General features: G+C 37.8%; 1 protein-coding gene across 3 annotated transcripts in view; it reads right to left on the reverse strand.

The window, feature by feature from the left end:
• Positions 1-16,651, reverse strand: part of LOC102234306 (CUB and sushi domain-containing protein 3-like) — a 243,084-nt gene that overhangs the window by 16,769 nt on the left and 209,664 nt on the right. For all 3 annotated transcript variants that reach the window (XM_023330906.1, XM_005810786.2, XM_023330905.1), the window contains exons 59-63: positions 16,386-16,568; positions 10,034-10,207; positions 2,531-2,704; positions 1,973-2,046; positions 251-362 (exon numbers count right to left, since the gene is read on the reverse strand). In XM_023330906.1, coding sequence (XP_023186674.1) covers positions 251-362; positions 1,973-2,046; positions 2,531-2,704; positions 10,034-10,207; positions 16,386-16,568 — 717 coding nt within the window. The remainder of the gene's footprint in view (positions 1-250; positions 363-1,972; positions 2,047-2,530; positions 2,705-10,033; positions 10,208-16,385; positions 16,569-16,651) is intronic.

Genomic DNA, 16,651 nt, shown 5'->3' on the forward strand with positions numbered 1-16,651 from the left:
ATTGAGGTACGAGAAGCAATCTACTGGAAGGTCCCGGGTTAGATGAGGACTGAGCGAATGAGAGAACTTGGTATTGACAGAGGCACAGGGAGGGTGAGGAGGTGAAGGGCAGAGCACGAGCGTAAAGAGACCCTCTGAGTAATCAGCAGCACAGATAAATAGTGTGAAGAAAGACTGAAGGGTTGGAGACAAACAACCACAGGAGAAGTCATCTGAAAACACAGTGAGAGCATGAAGAGCAAGCACTTACGGACACAGGTAGGTTGGATCCCGGTCCAGGTAAGATCCGGCAAACACAGCCTTGTTGTGGAGCCTTGCAGTATGTGTCCCTGTTGGCACTGGAAGTCTACTCTGCTCCCCACCTGGCCACAAACAGACAACACACAAAGAAGGAATCAATACACTGATGCAAATGCCAATAAGCTCCCAGCTCCAAATCTAAAGAGCTGGGAAATAATACTGAACACTAAATGTTTCTTTTCTCCTTAGCAATGATTATCTGTAGGGTGTTGTGGTAAAAGGGAGAATTATTCCGAAGCTGATGTCCTATTTTTTTTGTTTTGTTTTGTTTTCTTATCTGATACAGAGATTAGAAGGGCTTGTCTGTTTTCTAGTGTTTAAATAATTTTGTTTATATTTTCAGCAGCCATTCCAGTCCACGCCTTAAAGACAGCACAAAGACAGATTATTCTCATTTGGAAGTGTCAAGATGTGGGTAAAAGTTGCTCAGTAATGCAGAACGACGCAAGACCGCACACCATTACAAGCACTAATCCATGTAAGCTGCTTCTGCCTTTAGTATGACACTTTTCATATCAGTGATTCTACTGAATGTTGTGAAGAAATTGTTTACACTTAACTTGCAACACTCAGAAAGTAAAAGCGTGCAAATAAAGTGAAATATATAGAGTGAGAGCCTTCAGGGGAACTGCCAAGCAAACAAACATTATAATATAGATTTTTGTGACAAATTTTTGCAGTTTCTTGTCTCATGCAAATCTTAAAACTACAGACATTTAAAAGTACGATTTTACTGTAATGTTTGTGAAGAATGAAGAATAGTCTCTGTTGTTGTAGAGACTAATGGGGATCCTTAAATAAACAAATTAACATAGCAACATTCATTCATAAATCCATCAGAATCTGCCCATTTCAAGAAGATCTTCATAGTGTAAACAGAAAAATGAGGTGAGCTTTATAACTTTTTCACCCTACCTTTTAGTAATCAGTCGGGTTTTCTCAAGTATTATGGTAAATTTACAGTTCCTGTTGGAACTCTAATTATACGCTCAACCAAATATTGGTATACATATCATCAACTCTAACTTTTAAATTATTTATTTAAACCATTTTGTGTGGTCAACTGATGATAAAACAAAGTTTCAATACCTTTAAAAATAGCTGGATCTGCAAGTTTTAATTTGTGTGGATTGCCTCTAATTTTTGAGTTTTGCTGATATGGTGCATCTCAAAGAAGGTGGATAATGAATACTGTGAATTATGAGTACAGAGGCAGCATACATTTATGTGCTTTCTGTTACAATAAAAACCAATACATTCAAATTTGATAGTTCAAACCATACTATATATGGCTTTCACAGTAGATAGGGATCCTTCTGTAAAAACAAAGTCTAAAGTTGAGCCAAAATTGTAAAGGAACCTAAGGTTTATGTGTTAATCATTTCCATCCCTGCCCAGGAGTGCTGACAGAGATACCAGCCAAAGTGTTGCCTACAATGTCTTGTTGAAAGGTGGTTTGAAATGTTAGAAGATTCATAGATCGAACTGCCAATATTTCAGCCTTCAGATGGCTGGAAATCAAGTTGTAAGGCCGTACTAAAAAAAAATTCATTTTAGTATTGCCAATAGTGGCTGGTCTTTTCTCATACTATTTTTTTTGTTTTGCATTTATCTGAAAAGCTCAAGTGCATAAAGACATCACTAAATTAGTTTTTTCTCCCCATCATCTTACCTTGAAACCTGTAGAGTAATTCATGAAGCCATGCTCGGGTATTCCTGGATTTTCACATGTGCTTCTCGTAGGCTCTGCAACAAGAAACCATTGTGGCGATAAGGGATTGCAAGGGAGCAAAGCGGACAGTGTGACAGAAAGAAAAAGATTGATAATCAAAAAGTCATTTTTCTCAGGAGTGGCTTGTACAGGCAGACAGTAACTGAAGTGGCTTGCTAACGTGAGCAGAATCATCTAGGAATGATTTATTTCTTTCACAATGAATTTTGAGCCTCTGAAATTTGTTGTAAAATGAATACTAATTTGGCTGTTATCTGAATGTGATGAAACTTCTCTCCATTTAAGTCAAGCACAAAAATACATTATTATACTGCCAACATCAAAACCATCTGTCATGAATTAAGATTTGAGCCGATGGGCATCTCACTGTGTTGCTCTTGTTCAAAAATGTTTAATGGTTATATTATAATGGCTATTAATTTAAGTCATAATAAAAATGAACAGATTTTTATTACAAACAAAAATTATGTATAACCATTTTGTGAAGAAATGCAATACCTATACACCGAGGCTGAGAACCACTCCAAGTACCATCCTCCTGGCAAATGCGTGTTGTTGCCCCAACAAGCACATAGGGGGCGCTACAACTGAATGCCACCTCTGACTTGAATATGAAGCTGCGTCCTTCTCGCCGTCCTCTGGAAGGCACGCCAGGATCTCCGCAGAACTTGGCTGCAGATACAAAGTAATATCGTAGATGTGTAAAGAAAAAGGGAAACAGGAACATGAACTGATGTTTGAGCTCTTCATCATCACTACATGGCACACAGAGCAAACTGGTCCATCTCAATAAATAAGAATCCTATTGAGAAGTTAATGTATTTTAGTAATTCAATTCAATTCAAACTTAGTCTTGTCACAATAAGCAATAAATCAATTAATCGCATGATAAATTAAAACAAACTAAATACTTTCCATTTGCATGACTTATCGTTTTCCCCTTTTCTTTCTCTTTCCACCAAAAACTGGATGAAAAACGTCTTCAGTCTTTCAGTTCTTTGGTCTTAACTAACCATTTTTCTGAAGGACAATTTTATTCACAGAGACTTCATAATTTTATTTGAAGTTTTGTTTATAAGAGTCTTCTAGTTACAGAGTTAAATGTTTATTAGAATTCATTAATCTTTGAGAATGAGTTGTTGCATTTCTATACCATTACCAAAATGATCAAATGAAAATGATCTCAAAAGGACAATGTTAATTTTTATTGCAATAACTTCTGGGCCAATTTACTGTCCAGCAAAATTTGTTACTGTGACAGGCCTACTCATTCTATAGAGTATTAAATACACAGTAATAGATTTCATGAATTTACATCTCGTTGTTTTGATGATAATTATAACTAATCCTAACCCAAGATTTCGCTTCACAGAAAATTGTACTACAAAAGATAAAAAATGGGACATCTAAAATTCAAATGTAGACTGCTTTTTATATTGGTCTGAATACTAATAAGTGAACTCTGTGATTAATCCTTTTGCATTAATTGCTTCATCAATGTGGTCAAGCAAAGTGGTACTATGGCCCTGAAGCCACTTATTGGCGCTACAGGCAGAGTCGATGGGGCCGATTCCTGCTGGAAAATGAAACCTGCATCTCTATCAGGCTTATCAGCAGAGGGACCCATTAAACGCTGAAAAATTTCCCAATATTTCAGATTGGGCTGACTTTGCATTTTAGAAAACTGTAGTGGTAGGTTCACATGGTAGTGAATTAAGTTGTTTGTTTTTTTTAACAATTTTAGTAAGACTACAATGAATCTTGTTAATTGTGGATAATTTTCTACCATATTTATTATTTCCACTTAACTTTCAAAGAATATCCCTGGATCAATCACTTGATGTGTTTTTTATACCATTGACCATTTGTGGCTAAACTTGTTCTAGAGGATGCTAGTGACTGTGCATGAGAACCATCAATTCTCATGCAAAAGTGGGTGACAGGTCTTTTCTGAGGAAAAATATTAACAATAAGTGGAGGTCCCCCCTCCCCCCCATTTACTCTCCTTACACTAGTTTTTATTTTATTTTTACATCCACTAATTGAGCAAGGTGAAACACATGTATGATGCAGATTATATTAACTACTATTCCCCTGAAGAGCAAAGGGACGATGAGTTAATACATTATCCCTACACGATCAACACATAAATTGTCAAGTTGCCAAGTAATGAAGATAATCAGCTGGTGGGGTTTTATCGTGTGTCCAGATGCTGAAATTTGTACAGGTAAGCCTCTCCCAGTTCTGGTGCTCCACTGTGATGAGGAAGTGATCTTCACTGTAAAATACCTCGTTCACTTCAACACCACCCATATCCATGACCTATGACCTCAGTGTTGTTTTCTCTGCGATTACTCCAGACACCGAAAACAAGCCAAAAACATGCTAATTTTTCTAATTAATTCATGCACATTCAGGTTTATGATATTAGTCTTACACCCAGGATGAACAAAGTGCTGTCTAAGATTTTTCACAGCCCAATATTTTTCAGGATTGAGCTACTGATAGGTAATCAGAAGAACACTGAATGTGAACCTGAATGTTTTTAAATTTATACTGAAGAAATGGGTTGTCTTTCAACAGTGGTTATAGTTTCAGTGAGCTAAAGCTACATAATTTGTTTGGGTTAACAGGCTTAATGCTGACTGTGCTGGTTGTTATGTCAACTCTGATAGGTTGACATAAGTCTCACCACGTCAGTGAGGGTTGATGGTGAGTCCTGAACCCTGATTAGTTAAGAATCTCAGGCCTTTTTCTGAATTTAATGTTGATGTTTCCCACCTTGTTGTCCACAAGAAAACTGCAGATAGTGACTGAATGGAGAGGCTTTAATTAAGAAATAATAAACTGTGTGGGCTTCTGCTGTAGCTATACACGATCAGAGACCAAGTACCTACATTGGTTTCACTCAGCTAAGGGCTTTGCTCCATTTGGTGGACTTTTTATCCCATTTACATAACCATAACAATAATCATCTTCCTATATAATTTGGAATGTCTTCAAAGAGGAAATTATTCAAACTGCTTTGACGTTACTGGGGTTGTAGAAAGTCCGTTTTGACAAATGTGGGCAGATACATGGACATCCTTGTTGCAGGATGAATTGTGCACGTCTAATCACTTTTGTTTCCAGTAATCAGTCTCATCGGCGAGTAGTTACAGTAGGTGTATGAATATTCATCTTGGCAGCAAAGAGGGAGCTGAGGAAGGTCATGGCTCTAAATTTCAGATCAAAATAATTAGCAAGTGAAATATTAATTTCTCTGAAGGGGCCTAGGGGTTAGCTCAACCAAAACCATTTACTGCCGCTCTGGCTCTCTAAGCCTCTTGTATGACATTGCTTTTTTAATGGGACTCTAGCTACAGCCTCAGCAGAAGAATCCTGATGGATTTCCACTGCTCCTCTGTCAATTTATTGCGTATAGACATCAAATAAAAGTGGCTCAAATAGTTTAGGCTGAATGGGTTTGATGGTAGGATAAGTGAGCCATCCTCTGGTCTTCCAAATGCCTCTTTCTATTCATCCCCTTATTTTATCCATCCATCACTCCCCAATGACCCCAGTGATCAGTATATGTTGCTTGTTAGCTGTCGGTGGTTCTGATATGCTTGGTGTATGTGGGAGAGAGAGCAGAGGGGAGGGAGAGAGTCAAAGCATCTAGTCACGCAGCCAGAGCACCGCAGGATCAAGCTAATAATGAGGCAGCTGCTCCTCCAGACCTGATATGTGCTGCTGCATGGAGGTCTGCTGACAGAGATAAGTTCCTCCTTGCATTCCTCCTACAACTCATGAACTAACAGGGTCTTCCCACAACCAATCCGTGATACAACCTGTATCTAGGAAGAGAGATTAAAATCCACACAGTACAAGAATGGCTGGATAAAATTTAAACTGAAAATATCTCAAACGTCTTCTTATCCAGCGCAATGTGCTCCCCTAGAAAATTTATATCAAAAAAGTAAGACCCTGCATTGTGCTTCAAGTCCCGAGTCTGGTCGGTTTTTCTGGGATGGCAAAAGAAATATGCAAACCTCTGGACAGATCTGAAAACAATTCTTGTCCCATCTCAAATGGCACCGTAAAGCTTAGTATTCTGTTCGTATTTCTTGGAGCGTTGACAATGCAGGCCAAACAGGTGACATGCACATCAGTCATAAACTTCAAGCCACAGGAAAATAATGTTCTGTTTTATGGATATATAAGAAAAATGGCCCCAAGCCAAACCAAGCTCAGCATATTTAATGTGCCAGTGTGTAGGAGTGTACGAATGTGTGTAGAAAGAGTGAGATGGAGACATGTCAAACTTTTCTCTCTCTCTCTCTGCCTTTCCTCTTCCTTGATGAATTATCAATGCTTTGAAGTCATCAGTATGCAGAGGCCAGATTCAGAGATTCAAAGTTGGGATCACAGACTTATCCCTGCAGACAACTAAAAACTGGCATTCTCAAACACTGAATTTAGCTCTTCCCTGTGTGCTGGTAGGAGCATGAACATGCATCTTAATCCTGTTTGGCTGCAAATTCCGAGTAAAGATTTGTGTTTGCAGAATCTCACAGTTTTGCTGAGCTGTATTTAAATGCGCTGAGGTGAAAATGAATTACAATCATAAGTGAAATACTCAGTGATGCAGGCTTGCTATTGGAAGTATGGCCATGAAAAAAAAAGCAAAGCTGCGACTTTAAAAATTATTTTTGCTCAAACAGAAACATCAATAAATTTGACAGGTTAAATTTTCCGGCAAAAAATGAAAATCTGCTTATGCTGTTAGTGGTTTGTTGGATTTTGGGGGCGGGGGGAGGTTATATCTTAAACTAATGTTTACATTAATATAACTTTCCAACTATTTCATAGTTTACAGTTCATATCCATTACTTATGGATTTTTATGTTAAGTCCAGAATCTAAAAAATATTTTACCTCGGTGCTTTTGCAGAGTTTCCATGACAAATGTATGTGTTTATAATGGAACACAAAATGCACAGAGTGTAGTCATTATACACAGTCAGCATTAATAACAAGGATTTAGCTCGCCTCCATTCTTCACCTGAGACTGGCGCAGATGGTGCTTTACTGACATTCTAATACATAGAAAATAACCTCGTCCACACCACATATAATCAGCGTTTTACACCCAGTGTTCACTGCTTCCATTCTTATGTATTTTGCTTGTGCAAAACTAAAGTGATTCATCACCTTATTGCCACATTAAGTATGCAGCAGATGAGTCAAGTTCTTTACAGAAACTTGGTTACTGAGCGCAGTGATATTTCATGTGTAGTCACTCATTTTGTGTCAGCTGGGAACAACTGTCAAAACCTGCATCTGTGTTGTTACCGGTGCAGCTACTAAATGTAATTACTGGGTTAAAAAACTGTTCTGTGCTCAGACACACTAAACAGCAGACAGGAACAGAAAAGGTTGCTTGCTCACATCGCCGCAGGAGGTTTTTCAGAAGGTGCTCATGTGGAAAAATGATTGCAGTGTGTTGAGGGATGTCACTGCTCATCATAATTGAGGTGGACAGTGTCTGGACATGGTATATTTACCAAGTGGAAACTTATCCATTATATGACCAGATGACAAGTTTGGCTAAAGCAGGCAAGAGAATAGACACCTGGGCAGCTGAATGTAAACACAAGGCTTTTCTAAAGGTCAAATCTCAACATCAGTAGCTTGGATTGGGCACAATAATATATCAATCAGACAACACATTGCACTCTAAGCTGCAGTGTTGGCCTTCACAGCTTTTCAGCTATTTATATTGTGTAACAAAAGAACCACAAACTTTAGTTCATTTGATTAAGAGTTGATGTTGTAGATCAGCGGTGCACAATCCCAGTCCTGCAACCTTTAGATGAACCTTTCACCAAACAAACTTGAGTCATAAGTCAGAAATGCAGTAAATTGTTTTAGAGGAGTGATTTGTTTCAGACAAAGATTATTTTATAGTTATATCTCCCTCTGACAGGAAGGGGTTCAGCCAGTGGCAGCTCTGCACCTGCAAGATTCATTTGTACGGTTGATCCTGAGGGAGCCGGTCTGGCTCTGGTTGAAAAGGGACGATGGGACTCAGCACTCCGACTGCGAAGGCGCCAAGAGAGGCACCTGCTGCTTGTTAGGAATATGTGCTTTCCACAGCTCTCCAAAAGTTTTCAGTAGCACCAGAAACTGTTCAGGATTGCCTTGAGTTTAGCACCTACAAATTACCAAATCAACTTAGACCATTTCCTACTGTCTTTCATCAATAGTTTTGTTTGTGTTTCTCAAACAGGGCAGATATGTGGAGTGTAATGCAATTAGTTGTCCTGGCTATAGTTACCTCTACTACTTTGCTTTGGACTACCACATAAAATCCAACTATCAGGTTCAACTTTGTTGCCAAAACATGACAAACCTAAAATGGTATCCATTTTTTTTCCATAGCACCATACATGAGCAAATTGCGACATACTGTAAGGTATAGTGTGTCTAGCTGCTGTGCAACAACAAAAGCAATCTGTTATCTGTGTCTTAAAAGCTCCCTCATGGGAATGTGCTGGCTTCTCTGGATACACCAACATTCATCAACTTCTGTCACAGTCTAACACTTTTTGATTTGTTGTTATTTAATGACAGCTACTGGAAAACAACAAAGCTGTTTACTTCACAGCTTTGTTGTAGTTTGACATCTGAAAGTCAAACTCCTGTAACTCATTAAGCCATACAGTATTAGTTAACTCTATGCAATATCAATCAAAACAAAATTCACATTTTCTTTAAGTCTCTATACTGCTGTGAGCTTGACATGAAAAAAACAACAGACAACCCCCAACTGCAGCTCACGCTGAGATGCCTGAGTCATTAAAAAAAAACATCTTGATGTTGTTCGTGTTTAGATAAGTGAGATTTCATTTGTGATCAACATTCAAGAGTTCTAACACTGAGAGAAACAAACGCATGTAAGTACTTTACCACTTAATATTTCACTTCTTTGTGACACATTGCATGCCTGATTCAGATGGCAGTGAGACACTGTTTGAGCAGTCATGCATAGCTGAGGTTATTAGTGCACTTGCAAAGACATCCCTGAGAAGATATTAATGGAGTAGGGAGAATAAGAAAATTCAGTCATGAGTCTGCTCAGATCATCTTCTCCATCAACACTGCAGCTCTCACCCTGAGGGTAGAGGGCAGTTCACTTCTTTTTAATCTACATATAAATTAAAGAATTTATTCTATGTAGTAATGACAAAATATTCACTTTTTACTATGAACATTTGTGAATTCATGTATTCTTTAGCATATCAAAAACTTACTTAAAAAACATAAGAAAACAAAGACAAACAGCAACACGAAAAATATGCATTTATGACTTTTAGATTCCTTGGAAATTACAGCTTAGCTTAGTCAGCTAGTCCTCTAGCTTCATATTTGACTTATATTTATTATTCATGAATTACAACACTTTCATTAATTAGAAAAACAAATCCTTGAAAATTGCAAGCAGTTTATAGCGTTCTTATAAAAAGGTATGCGATGCTAAAGCAATGACTGAGATAAGCAACACAATATATTAAAAATGCAAGAGCTGTGTACTGCTGATGAGGGACAAATAAAATGTTACCTTCTATGTCAAAAATTCCCAAGTGACAAATGAAGAACAGAATGACTTTTGCTGACTGAACTTCTGTAGTCCTGATTTCACTTTTATATGAGAAAAAAAAAGGTTGGTAATTTCGGTCAACTGCAGTACACAAGGTGAAACACAGTCCTTTTCTTGTATTTTGCATTACTTTTATCATACACATGGAACTGCTTGTCCCATGTGTATGATGGAATACAAAAAGTTTGCTTTTTTTCTGGCTGAGTTCAACTAAATGGAGAAAAAGACCATTTCTAGGCAGAACTCCTACTCGCACACTCTCAATCTTTACACAAAGAAATGTATTCTGCAAATTTCTGTAATTACTGTCATAACTAGTCTGTTAGGAGGTAGAAATTAAGGTAGAACAGAGCAACTTACGCAAGCACTGGGGCAGGTCTCCGCTCCACATGCCATTTCCTGTGCAGGTAAGCACAGCAGGGAAGGAGAGTTCATACCCAGGTAGGCAGCCATAGCTCACACTGGACCCCCACTCCAGGACGGAGCCCTCCAGCAGCCCGTTGGGGACGGACGGTGGAGTAGGACAGGTCACTACTGTGAAAACAGTCGGCACACACTTACAGGCTTGTCAAAAAATGACTAATAAACATGTAGCAACTCATAATGTAACAACAGCAAACATAATGGTCTGTGTTCATTTAAATACAATAATAATAACAATAACAATAACAATAATAATAATAATAATGAAAACTTGTCAAGAATGCAGTAATGTTTTTGAGCCAATAGTCTAATAACAATCTGCCAATAAACAACTGAACCAATCAATTTACTTTATTGGTAATTATCATCATCATCATCATCAATGAATTAATTTAGGGATTTATATAACTAAGCTAATAGTTTTATCAATAATATTTGGTACAACAAACAATCGTCACATTGGCTCTTCCAGCCATAATTAAGAACATTGTAGGCATTTGTAGTTTGATGAAAAGTGTCTACTTTAAATTTAAAAACGTACCCAAGGATAACAACAAATACATCAGCTGCTCTGCATTGTCTATATCCATTAGTGAAAACAGACGATGGCCTAAATCTTGATGTTGTACTTTTATGCGATGTAAAGTAAATGTTAATGTTGATTATAAACAGTTTTAGGTGTTAAAATGGTGATGATCTATATCTATTTCTCTTTCCCTCTCAGAACACTTTCACAAACAGCTAAAAATGCAGATTACCTAAACTTTAATCAAACTAATTGCAATAAAGCATAGCAATATTTCAAGGATATGAAATAGGAATGAGTTACAGTTTTACATACTGTTTACAGTTAAGACCAAATGGAAACTTGTGTTTTGACTGAGGAATTTTTTCCTTTCTCTGTTTACAGTTTATTGAATATTTGTGAGTAATCTGGGGACATTTTATGGATCTGCAAGCTGTAAACTTTCTGCTCACCAAATGTAATAAATAAATGCATAATAAAGCTCCGAATTAGTTCTCACACACTAGCACATGGGCTCATGGGGCTGCAGACTGGATATGAGTTTTAAGAATGTGAATAAATTATGGCAGTTCTTTAAATCTGTAGCTATCCTTGTGTAACATGAGTCTCACTGCAGATGAGCAGAGTTTGATCCCCAGCAGCTTTAGTAAACATTATTTAGAGGAGGCAATCCTTTCTACAGGAACTCAGAGTAATGAACAGGTTTACCTAAGATCAGAGTATGACGAATCATGACTACAATCTTTACCCCATGCTATACTGTGTATGGCCTGGTAGTTATTTTATCTATAAACACTGAAGCTTCTGTAGGTTTGAAACACAATGAAAACAGGCTACAGTCCACATACCACCAAACTATTAACTGATAGCTGAAAATGAAATTTTAATTAGAATGATAAGAATGAGTGTGTTTTAGCTCCAGCTCTGAATTAAGTCGTCTTGTATTGGATTATTTCAGGTTGCAGACCAACACAAAACAATGCATAACTTTCAAGAAAAAGGGAAACAATATATATATATATATATATATATATATATATATATATATATATATATATATATATATATATATATATATATTTCTCTATAGGTAAAATACTGAAAAGAGTGGTACTCACAAACAACAATTTGTAATCTTTTGCTGCAAGGTACAGCTGTAAATTTTGAAGGGTGTCTTTATCTGCTCTGCATAGTTTCTACAGACTAAAGATGATTGATTTCACAAAACAGTTCAAACTCAGTCAGACTGGATAGGAAAAGGCTGTGAACAGCAATGCTCAAATCTTGGTGCAGTTTTACAATTTGAATAGCCAAGTCCAACTTTGACTGGATTTGGCCATTCAAACATGAATATGCTTGAATTGGCTGTTTTGTCTGCTGGAAGGTAAACTTTTATCTTAATTGTTCTGCAGCTTCTAACAGGATTTCTTCCAATATTGCTGTGTGTTTCTCTCTATACATCCTGTAAATATTTCCAATCAATGTTCTTGTCCTTAATAAAGAAATTCATCACAGTGGAGATTATCAGGAAGATGATACATTGTGTTTTGCATGAAAGCCAAAGTTTAAATTTGAACTACCACATCCCTCATATATATACATATTATTTGTCTCTTCCTTTCCAAGAATATGGTCTCTTACTTAAAAAATTATAATCAATTAAATTGAAGTTTATTGTTGTAAAATGACAGGAACTGTGAAAAGATTCAAGGATGCAACTACTTTTATAAGGCACAACGTTCTTGCCACATTTTTTGCTTACTTGTTTGTTTTCCTGAAGAATGAGTAACAATGAATATGGAACAGACCACAGTGGGATATTCACTCCTTCTCTCTGAAGGGAAGCGTCTTTTGTTCTTGGTTGGCTGCGGTTCCAGAGCCATTTCCATACGGACATTTACACAGCATATATGCTTCACAGGTATGCTATGTTTAGAAAGACATTCAGGCCATGGTGTAATTAACTGTGATGACGTTAATAAGCTCTGGGCAAAAAATAACACTCAACAATGAAAGGTGGTTACTGTACATTAGACTACCTGTATTTTCCTACAGTAGATCTGTAGGAAAAAATCCAACAGTGGCGAAGTCAAAGTAAAAAAGAAATGGTTATGCGAGTAGGTATATTACACTGATCATAGAGGTAGGCTTTCTAATCTCATAAGCGCAGCTTTAGAAATGGCACGAAAACAGAGAAGAAAAAAAAAAGCATCAGGTCTGGGTGGCAAGCAGAACTAGATGAAAAGAAGAGAGTGGCCCCATTTTCCAAAGTAATTCTAAGCAGCATTAGAGCATTAGTCGCTCTCAGCTGAACATGCCAAACCTGGGATTCAGACTGCATCCTATGCTGGGATCACACTTTGGATGCGTCATCCAAAGTGGATGACGTGATCCAAAGCACATCACACAGAAACTCAGCAGCTAGAACTGACATTCACACATTATGTGCAAAATTATGCACAGAGTAAAACCTCTTTGTCTCCTCGAATCTCCATTTGTCTCTGTATGTCTTTCCTCCTTCTACTTCCCCCACCCGCCAGCGTTTTAGCTCATACTCCTTTGGCACGTTATCCCAATCTGTGACAAGATGACAGATGCCCAGCTTCCCATCACTTTTAAGCAGCTCAAACTGCCTGACTGCTGCACCTTTAACTTCAAGCCAGTCATGCAAAATAAAAAGGCAAACAATTCTCCTAGAATAGCCAGTCTTCTGATTAGAAGAGAAATACAGATTTCCCCCATGCATTTCTAAAATGTGCTGCCATGAAGGCTTTGGAAAAAGTTGTAAGAACAAAGTTCTGTAATTAGCGGACTGGATTCTCATCGCTTGTTAAAGATGGTTTTAAATTACAGTGAAAATAAAGGAGGAGAAGACCTCGTAACATCTGCGTTTTGCTTTAATATCTCATCCATATTGAGAAATAGTTAAACGGATGTAGAGCACCCACTTAGTAATCAAACTTCTCCCTTCTGCCTTTCTTTTATTCATTTACTTCATGAGATAAATAATTGCTACTGGGGAACCGAGAGTGAGAGAAGAGGCAGCAGCGACCCTGTGGGTCACTTATTAATGTGTGCAGGTCAATGTAAGTGGACAGCACTACGGACAGCGGTGATGATGGAGGAAAAAAAAGAGGAAAAAAAACGGGCATGTGTGAAGAGTCTGTGAATAAGTATGCATGAGAGAGAGAAGGCCATAGCTGCAAGAGGTCTTTTGACTGTATGAATGCATCGTGGTGTGCGTGACAGGAAAGCTTAGAGTCCAGAGTTACCTCCTCTTCAAATCAACCTCAGGTAGGATAGCAGGAGCAGGGCAGAGTGTAAGAGCTGCAGCAGGAGCTGTCAGCTGGAGGTTAGATTTAGAAACTTTCAGATACATGCCTGTGCACATGTAGCGCACACACCAGCTCAGCCTCCCTCGCCTTCTCTTGTTCTCTCTGTTTAAACAGATGTGGGCAGCAGTTGGGCAACTATCAACTCATCAGACGTCTTTGGCATATAATGGAACAGGTTTTGTGAATAATGAAAAACACGAGTGAAATAATTCAACTCGCTGTCAGTTTGGATGTTGTAAACGCCTGAGCAAGGGCAGACGAGGAGCTTGAGAACAATGAGAAGCGTGCGGCTTCAAATCTAGAGGCTGAGCAAAGGAGAGAAAATGGCTATTTACGTTCCAAGCTGCATCTTATACACAGGCAGCTGAAAAACAACAAGTAGCCTAAAGGTAGAAGGGGAAAAAAGCCTGTGTTTGATTTTCAACAACTCTTAGCCATTCTATGCGTACATATCTACAACAAGTTGGATTTGTATGTGTACATGATAGTCTCTCAAACTCTGCCTCCTTTTCTCACATTTAATTTGTCCCTTGCCATTTCTCAAGAGGCAAACATAATAACAGTTTGCCTCTCTGTACAGCCACTGACACAGCAGCCTGCAAACAGTTCCTTAGCAACAATAAGCCACCATTTGCCTTGTAGGCTCTTTTATTTCCCGGTGTACATCTGAACCGTTTTCTGCACGAGTTAATCTTTCCTGCAACACCTACTTTATGGTGTCAGCAGCCGAAATGCTAATCTATGCCTCCACTCCAGGATCATAAATCATAGACTGATGTAGAGCTGATAGGTGTAAAACTACTAAGCTCACTTCCTGGATTTTCTACCACTGCTAGAATGTGCAGTAACTTTCACAAAGAGAGACAATAACTTATTCTTTAATTACAAATTGAGAGAGATCCATGTTGTTTGTCTAAACACAGAAACACAATCTTTCAGTTGGTAGGTTTTTCCTATCTGGACATGACATTTAAATGATAGGGTTATTACCTGGTCCCTGGTCACACATATTTTAAATGCAACTTATTAATTTTTTTATGATACACAAGTTAAGCATCTGAAACTGAAAATAAAGAACTTTCAGGCAACAAAAAACAAACAAAAATGCTTAATTTACCTTAATAGTTTTTCTATTATAAATAATATTAAGTAACTGCAGTAATGGACTGAAACTCTAAGCAATTACTAGATGGCTCTGTCGTATTATGTTATTTATTAATTTTCTGGACTCTCAGTGTAAATCTAAGTTGCTATGTTTCCTAAAGTACTCTAAATTGTGCTTTAACACTTTAGTTTGAGGTGTGAGACAAACACGTTTAAAATTCTGAGATTGTAAAACACCTTCAAAATTTCTTCTAGAAAAACAAAAGCTCTCAGTTTTTCTCCATTTAGTTACAGCGTACAATGTTGCCTTCACCAACCTGAAGTGCATCATTTAGGACCTCTGGCATTGGTGGCAACCTCAAAAATACCCAAAATTTGAGCAACAGATGTGTGCTAGTGCAATACCAAGGATGATAGACATCAGAAACTACTGTAGAAAAGCAATTGTTGCTGCTCATTAATTTTGAAAGGGTTATAAGGTAATTGCGAAACAATTAAAGCCCATCATTATACAGTGCAAAAGATTAATTACAAGACAAACACATTGCAGACAGCTGCAAATCTCTCCAGACTTGAAATTAACTAGCAAATTCACCCCAACATTATATTGTGCAATTCTCTGAAAAGTTGACTCTCCAGGCCTTAGCATGTTCGATGGAACAGTTCATGACATGACAACGAGGAATAACAGAACCAAATTTAGAATAAACTGGAAATAACATTTCAGCACAGACTTCAATGAACAGAAACAATTTTCTCAAGGATTCTTTCACAATAAGACTGAAGTCAAACAGAAGATGGCTGCTTGAAGTTAGTGCTGGTAGTTCTTCAAATGCAGCAATTTCATTTTGATCTTTTTGTGGTTTTGTTTTAAATAATTAATAGAGGAATCTAGTCTGTGTTCTTTTTACACTTTGAGTTAGATTTAAACAAACTTTTCACCCTGATAAAGACCAGATCATTTTAATTTTGTCCTGCTCAGTAGAACTCCTCGAACTGTAAAAGTTACATCATTTAGGTTTCTAGTAATAATTGCACTCGCAAACACTTTGCAAACTGTTGACTTTTGTGAACTTGTAGACATCTGATGTAATGTGTCGGGGGCCAGTGCATGAAATAAACACTCCACCACTACCTGAACACACAGGAAGTCCAGTGTCACCTTTCTTGCTAATCTTATCAAACATCAAGAAGTAATTTAATGTGACGCTGTGCTAGTGTGCCAAGGTTGTTGTAACAAAGCCTGATGGTTATCAAGACTGACTGCATTGCAAAACAATGCAGTCAATTGTTCTGAGTAGACTACAGAACAAAATGGGCTTACCTTGGCATGATGGCATTGTTCCGCTCCATGTCCCGTTGTTGGTGCAAGTCCTAGAGATGGCACTTTCCCCTCCCATAATCACAAATCCTGGCTGGCACGAGAACGTCACATTCTGACCCACTGTGGCATCGTCACCAAATCGTAGCCCATTTGCTGGGATGCCAGGGTCGCTGCAGGTGATCACTGCCATTGGTCGACAGAAACAAACGGACTGCATTAGAACATATTCTGAAAACTGTAGTGTGAATAAAATTTATTGAAATGCA

Source organism: Xiphophorus maculatus, chromosome 3 (assembly GCF_002775205.1).
Source record: "Xiphophorus maculatus strain JP 163 A chromosome 3, X_maculatus-5.0-male, whole genome shotgun sequence".
NCBI classification, from domain to species: Eukaryota; Metazoa; Chordata; class Actinopteri; order Cyprinodontiformes; family Poeciliidae; genus Xiphophorus; species Xiphophorus maculatus.